This window comes from Oryzias latipes, chromosome 15 (assembly GCF_053564925.1).
Source record: "Oryzias latipes strain Hd-rR chromosome 15, Olatipes_Hd-rR_3.1".
Classification (NCBI taxonomy): Eukaryota; Metazoa; Chordata; class Actinopteri; order Beloniformes; family Adrianichthyidae; genus Oryzias; species Oryzias latipes.
In genome coordinates, this window is record NC_136251.1 from 13,239,458 (window position 1) to 13,247,256 (window position 7,799).

The 7,799-nt window shown below is 43.0% G+C and overlaps 1 protein-coding gene across 1 annotated transcript; it reads left to right on the forward strand.

The window, feature by feature from the left end:
• Nucleotides 1–1,291: 1,291 nt before the first annotated feature.
• On the forward strand, nucleotides 1,292–5,659 carry LOC111948763 (uncharacterized). Its single transcript, XM_078931783.1, has 2 exons — nucleotides 1,292–4,817; nucleotides 5,293–5,659. Exon 1 carries the CDS (start codon nucleotides 1,395–1,397, stop codon nucleotides 4,386–4,388), a length of 2,994 nt encoding a protein of 997 aa, XP_078787909.1. The 5' UTR covers nucleotides 1,292–1,394; the 3' UTR covers nucleotides 4,389–4,817; nucleotides 5,293–5,659.
• The last annotated feature ends 2,140 nt before the right edge of the window (nucleotides 5,660–7,799 follow it).

Below are 7,799 nucleotides of genomic sequence, written 5' to 3' on the forward strand. Positions count from 1 at the left end.
GGGATGGTATCTTCCACCATCAGCTCAACTTTCTCGACCTCTCCTCCCTTGTCGATATAAATAAGAGCACAACTCACCACAAGGCATCAGGGGTCCTGTGTAAAACGAGACAAGCATTTTTTTTTTCACTTGAGGATCTTATAAGACGTGGCTCCAGACGTGGCTCCAGCAAACACTGTGGTCATCCAAGGACATAATTACACAAGAGTGACTTTAACCTTTGTACTTTTCTAAGGTTTTTCTTGAGTCTTTAAACCGATGATTACATTTATTCATTTTATATATTTCTTTTACACATTTTAAAACCAAAACAGTGTTATTTTTTGTTTGCTCAAAATAAATGGTTTGACGCTCTTTCCCTAATATTGTTTGGGATGTTCCTGAAGGACCCACTCTAATAAAAATTTAGTTTTTGGTGTATTTTTCTGATGAAGAAAAACATACAGGATTTTCCACATTATACGGCGCACTAAAAAGCCATATTGTTTTCAAAAGATTACGATTAATATGATTTTACCAATGTCGAAGCAATTTTGAGAGATACACAGGGCTCTGTTAAAATGTCAGTTAATTTTTTTTTTTTTTTTTTTTTTTTTTTTTTTTTTTTACAAATTGCGAACAAGGTTGGAAGTTATTGGTATTGTACTCTAACGTGTCTAATGCTTCTAATATGGCTAACATGTAGCGTGTTACAAACAACTTCTAGAGTTACCGTTAATGTAATTAATGAAGTCTGACTGGCAGACCTATCTCTGACTCTTTTGTCTTGCTTAATACAACTTAAAGTTCAGTGTGCCTTATATATGACAGAAATTTGAAAATAGACCATTTATTGGCAGTGCACCTTATGATCCGGTACGCCTCATTGTGTGGAAAACACTGATTAAAGAAAATGAAGCCATTTGAATCAGACTGTTTTTGTGGGCCACAAGCATATGCTTGTAGACGATTAGATCCATGAGCGTCTTTGTTCTCCTCTTCTGCGCTGGAATCTAGCTCCAAACTGTACAGCTGAATAGCTCCATTTTTGCTCACCATTTTTGTTGCACCAGTAATGTTCGCTTGGGGGAATGAGGACTGTAACCTAGTGGTAGGGGGCGTAAACGGAGAGCTCTCAGCAATGGGAAGGGGTTTGTCCATGCTGATGGTCCCACACAATTTAGAGGTGATTTCTGATGAACTCCTGCTGTTCTGCAGAAACTATATCCTAGAAAATGACGGGTCTTTACTTTTGCTAAAAACGGCATCATCATAATTAAAAGACCAATGGGGAAGGCTTTTTAATCTAGCCACAGGGGTTGCAAGCCAGTAATTTCTGTGCCGGTCCCAAGCCCGGATAAATAGAGAGGGTTGCGTCAGGAAGGGCATCCGGCGTAAAAATTGCCAAAATAACCATGCGAATCATCCACAACACTTTAGACATACCGGATCGGTCGAGGCCCGGGTTAACAACGACCGCCACCGATGCTGTTAACCTACAGGGTGTCGGTGGAAATTTGACTACTGTTGGTCGAAGAAAGAGGGGAGGCAGAAGGGTCCGTTGCCAGAGAGAGAAGGGAAAAGGCAGGAACATAGGTTTGAGAATAGGGACTCTTAACGTTGGCACAATGACAGGGAAAGGCAGAGAGCTGGCAGACATGATGGAGAGAAGGAAGGTAGATGTACTGTGTGTGCAGGAGACAAGGTGGAAGGGCAGCAAGGCACGTAGTATTGGAGGAGGATACAAACTTTTCTATCATGGTGTTGATAGGAAGAGAAACGGGGTAGGAGTGATTCTGAAGGGGGAGTTTGTAAACAGTGTTCTAGAGGTGAAAAGAGTCTCAGACAGGATGATGAGCCTAAAGTTAGAAATTGAAGGGGTGATGGTGAATGTAGTCAGTGGGTATGCGCCACAGGTTGGCTGTGAGTTAGAAGTGAAGGAGAGATTCTGGAGTGAGTTGGATGAGGTCATAGAGAGTTTTCCCAGAGGAGAGAGAGTTGTTATTGGAGCAGACTTTAATGGGCATGTTGGTGAGGGCAACAGAGGTGATGAGGAGGTGATGGGCAGGTTTGGTGTGAAGGAAAGGAATCTGGAGGGACAGATGGTGGTGGACTTTGCGAAGAGGATGGAAATGGCTGTAGTCAACACTTACTTCCAGAAGAGAGAGGAACATAGAGTGACATACAGAAGTGGAGGTAGGAGTACTCAGGTGGACTACATCCTATGTAGACGAGGTCATTTGAGAGAGGTTAATGACTGCAAAGTGGTGGTAGGAGAGAGTGTAGCCAGACAGCACCGCATGGTGGTGTGTAAGATGACTCTGGAGGTCAGGAAGAAGAAGAGAGGGAAAACAGAAAAGAAGACCAAGTGGTGGAAGCTACAGAATGAAGAAACTTGTGAGGAATTTAGGCAGAAGTTGAGGCAGGTCCTGGGTGGTCAGGATGAACTTCCAGATGACTGGGAAACTACAGCAGAGATTATCAGGGAAACAGGTAGGAAGGTGCTAGGTGTGTCATCTGGAAAGAGGAAAGACGGTAAAGAGACTTGGTGGTGGAATGAGGAAGTACAGGAATGCGTCCAGAGGAAGAGGTTGGCTAAAAGGAAGTGGGATGTAGAAAGGACTGAGGAAGGTAGACAGGAGTACAAGGAAGCGCAGCGTAGAGTGAAGAGAGAGGTGGCAAAGGCCAAACAGAAAGCTTACGATGAGCTTTATGACAGGTTAGACACAAAGGAAGGAGAGAAGGACTTGTACAGGCTAGCCAGACAGAGAGACAGAGATGGGAAGGACGTGCAACAGATAAGGGCGATTAAGGACAGAGATGGAAAGGTGCTAACAACCCAGGAGAGTGTACAGAAAAGATGGAAGGAGTATTTTGAGGAGCTGATGAACGAGGAAAATGACAGGGAAAGAAGGGAGGAAGATGTGGTTGTTGTGGAGCAGGAAGTAGCAGAGATTGGAAAGGATGAGGTTAGGAAGGCTCTGAAAAGGATGAAGAGCGGAAAGGCCGTTGGTCCTGATGACGTACCTGTGGAGGTATGGAAGTGCTTAGGAGAGACAGCAGTGGAATTTCTAACAAGGTTGTTCAATAGGATTTTAGAGAGTGAGAAGATGCCTGAGGAATGGAGGAGAAGCGTTCTGGTCCCGATCTTTAAGAACAAGGGTGACACGCAGAACTGCAGCAACTATAGAGGAATAAAGTTGATGAGCCACACAATGAAGCTGTGGGAAAGAGTAGTGGAAGCCAGGCTTAGGAAGAAGGTGGGGATTTGTGAGCAGCAGTATGGTTTCATGCCCCGTAAGAGCACCACTGATGCCATTTTTGCTTTGAGAATGTTGATGGAAAAGTACAGAGAAGGTCAGAAGGAGCTGCATTGTGTGTTCGTAGATTTAGAGAAGGCGTATGACAGGGTGCCGAGGGAGGAGCTGTGGTACTGTATGAGGTCGTCTGGAGTGGCAGAGAAGTATGTCAGAGTAGTTCAGGACATGTATGAGAGAAGTATGACGGTGGTGAGATGTGCTGTAGGTCAGACAGAGGAGTTCAAGGTGGAGGTGGGACTACACCAAGGATCAGCTTTGAGTCCTTTTTTGTTTGCTATGCTGATGGACAGGCTGACAGACGAGGTAAGACAGGAATCTCCCTGGACAATGATGTTTGCGGATGACATTGTAATTTGCAGTGAGAGTAGAGAGCAGGTGGAGGAACAGCTAGAGAGGTGGAGGTTTGCTCTGGAAAGAAGAGGTATGAAGGTCAGTCGTAGTAAGACAGAATACATGTGTCTGAACGAGAGGGATCAAGGTAGAAGCATTAGGTTACAGGGGACTGAGGTGAAGAAGGTGCAGGAGTTTAAGTACTTGGGATCAACAGTTCAGTGTGATGGGGATTGTGGAAAAGAGGTGAAGAGGCGAGTGCAGGCAGGTTGGAGCGGTTGGAGGAAAGTGTCAGGAGTGTTGTGTGACAGAAGAGTGCCAGCAAGACTCAAAGGAAAGGTGTACAAGACAGTGGTGAGACCAGCTCTGCTCTATGGGTTAGAGACGGTAGCAGTGAGACAGAGACAAGAGGCTGAGATGGAGGTAGCGGAGATGAAGATGTTGAGGTTCTCCTTAGGAGTGACCAGGTTAGACAGGATAAGGAACGAGTACATCAGAGGGACGGCTCACGTTGCCTGTGTTAGCGACAAAGTCAGAGAAGCCAGACTGAGATGGTTTGGACATGTTCAGAGGAGGGACAGTGGATATATTGGTAGAAGGATGTTGGAGATGGAGCTGCCTGGCCGGAGGGCAAGAGGACGGCCAAAGAGGAGATATATGGATGTCTTAACAGAGGACATGAAGTTGGCTAACGTTAGGGTAGAAGATGTTCATGATAGAGTGAGGTGGAAAAGGATGATTCGCTGTGGCGACCCCTGATGGGAAAAGCCGAAAGAGAAAGAAGAATGGGGAAGGCTTTTACAACACAAAATGATCGAACTGGGACTTTAACTGCTCTCTCCACTAAAGCTACTGTAGCAAAGGAATCTCTTTACATTAAACCTCAGATTAGACGAACAAGATCAATATAATGTCGACTTTCTTTTGTTACTTTCGGGAGACTTGTGGGAGTCTTGCTTTATGAGTTGAAACCTCCATCATACATATCTCCAATCATCTTCATTCCTCCTGTTCACTCCTTTTCCACCCCCCTCCTGACTCCTCAGTCTTCTCCACTAATGGATTGTATGTCTCCACTCAGACTTTCCTGTCCTGAGTGAAGCCAAGTGTGGACTTTAGGGAGAGGTGGGAGCTCCTGCAACGTGAAGGGAAACTCCAGATATTGGGTTACTCTGCTCTCAGCTCCAGGTATGATGTAGAGTGTGTGAGCACGGCCTCACAGCAGGGCCTTTCAGCGTTCTCCTGACCACAGGTTAATGTGGAAAAATTTGATGCAAGCAGCAAAACATCAATCTTGCTTTTTATGTCTTTCAAAGACTGTAACCTATTTATTGCCAGGAAGGCCATGTTGTCATCATAAGGGTTGTTTTTCTTCTTTCTCCAAAAACTATGCAACATTTGACTGCCTCCTTCCTTTACAAAACCCCACCAAATTTGCTGCAAACCTCAAAATTGATATAGAACAACATTCTTCAAATAAAAAATATCCTCCTGTTGCAATATGTTACCAAATTTTACTACATCCTCTTCATTCTTCTGTTAGCTAGTCAAAGTATACATGAACTTATCCTAATGTAAACTTTGAATCCATTCATTTCGTTGGCATGGCAACGTTGTAACGTTCAGCTAAACACAGCTGTCCAAAATTGTACTTATTTTTCAGATCAAGACAGGAAAGAAATTCCTGGACTTTTGACTTCTGTGGTCGGCAGCATCCTGAGCGAGAGTGACGTAACATTGAAGGGCCCTCACGCATAAGGTTCTTTCCTTTTGTTAAGGCTGCAAACCGCATTCATGTGGCTACTTTTAAATATTGTCAACCTTTTGGACTAGTACTTAGGGTCTTTCCCTCTTTGACATTGTATCTAGATTTTTTTCTTACAGGTTGAAAATTAGAAAAATAAGACAAATTTGATCTCAAAAGACTCAAAGTGGTCTTCAAAGTGTCTCAAACTCATCACAATTTCCCCTGGGTTTTGTACAACTTTTATATATGAGGAAAAAGTTACCCACACAGGATTTCTTTAAAATAAATATAAATGGTGCATACTTGTATGTGCTTTTCTACCTTCCTCGAAGGCCCAAAGCGCTTTACAGTCACAAACCCATTCACGCACACACACACACACATTCACACACTGTTGCTTCGCTGGCTGGCGTCAACTTTTAACCACTAGAAGCAATATGAAGTTCAGTGTCTTGCCTAAGGACACTTTGGGAATCAAACCTGCAAGCTTTCGACCAGACTGCTGCGCCCCCTAATAAGAGGATTATGGTCCTCTAAACAGCTAGACAGGTACTCAGATGACCAGCAAAGAAGATATTATTTGAAGTGTTGTTAGCCAGAACAACAGAATCTCGCTGGATGGAAGGTAAAAATATGACCCCAGTAGATATGCATCTCTGTTATCAAATACCCCTATCTGATAGGGCTGGGAATCACTGGGTACCTTACGATACGATTTGTGATACATTGCTCACGATGAAGATACTATCACGATATGGTGATAATGTGATAATTGATATAAATCGTCTCTAACAACTCACGATATATCAAACTTTAAGAAAGAAGAACTTGAAAATAGTTTTTTTTGGAAAATATTTCCCCATTTATTTTTTTGTTTTTAAACACAATGATAATGAACAACTTGTGTCCCATTTGGCGTAATGAATAACAGACCTTTGTGTAACATTGCTGAAGTCAGTAATACTCTGTCTTTGACAAACAATGACTATTTTCATTTGGAACTACTGTAAAATTCGGTTTAAACAATAGTGAACATGAACAGCAGTGCCAGTATTTAGTACAAAATAGCTGTAAACAGGATAAAAAATGATTAGTCAAGTAGCTGCCAGGCACATTCTTAATAACTTTAGAAAAACAAAGCCATAGCTCTCACATTATTTAAAAATAATAGCTGTAAATCAGATATTAATTCTGTAAACAAATCATAGCGTCTTTGTTAAAAATAAATGACACTGTTTAGTGCAAATGTGGTGTAAAGAAAAATAAAAGTCTTCCAGAAAAAAAAAATCAAGTAGCTAGGAACCTGGGCGTACAGTGCAGGGATCCTTTTTTCAGTATTTCCAAGAGGGAATGTGAAAGCGTGGCTATACTGCATTCAATAAAAACCGAAATCCCTCGTTCTCCACCTCGCTGCAGGGGCGGAGCTCCTTGTACATTTAAAAAGCAATCCCGTTTGTTGTTGCCTCTGCTCTTGCTGAAGACTGTGGTAGCTTCGCCTGGAAAAAGGCGCCGGGCTGTGTCGGCTTCAGGCCAGCAACAGCCATGGCTTTCTCACACAACTCTGGGTGATGCAGCTTCAATGCTGCCGGCACGTCTTTTAACTTGCTGCTCTCGTTATTTTCCTTGTTTTTCCCATCCGCCATTTTTGTTTGAATTTGTATTCTTCTTCGTCCGCCCGCGACACCCAATCTCGCAATGAGCTATCTATCCTTCGAAGAATCGTCTTACCAAAGGATGATTAATATAATGTTTTACAGGGTCTTCAAACGTAAATAAAAGGTAAACAAGACAGCATGACAGGGTGAAGGAGAATGCTTTAATGTGGCTAAGATGCTTTATTTGCATTTACATGACAGTTTGCACTGCACCTCTGTAGAACTGCTTTCTTACACACGGAAGTAAACACGTATTTTACTGTTCATCGCCATGATGTTGGCCTTTTTTCAGAGCGTTGTACACATCACACTGATCCATCAGCTCGCTGAACAATAGTCTATTGTTGTGAGGTTCTGGAGAACTTTGGCCTGCTTTGCTGATAGCATTTGGCCTGATTCTCCGTGGATTAGCCGCTGTGCAGCTGCAGTGCTTCACTCGTTCTTATCTGAGCCACTACAAAGCACCGCAATCCGCGTTTATATATGTTACTGGCAGCAACGTGGAAAGAGTTTGGGTTTAATACCCATTCTAAGTAAAAACTAAGTAGTCTCATAACAACAAAACAAGCTGCTTCTCGCTGAGATCTTGTGGTGGTTTTGTTCTGTGTAGAGCTAAAAGAGGCTCAGCGAGCTCTGCTGCCAGCTAGTGGCCGGGGGTTTAAGTGGAAAACAAGAGTCCGACGCTAAAAGGACGCTCATAAATAATTAAATAAATATCGTCCTGACAGCATTTTAAATTGATACAAATGTCAAAGGAACATCGCGATG

What these genes read in the sequence shown, in the direction of transcription:
- LOC111948763 (XM_078931783.1), top strand. Translation starts at nt 1,395, where the DNA reads ATGCGAATCATCCACAACACTTTAGACATACCGGATCGGTCGAGGCCC.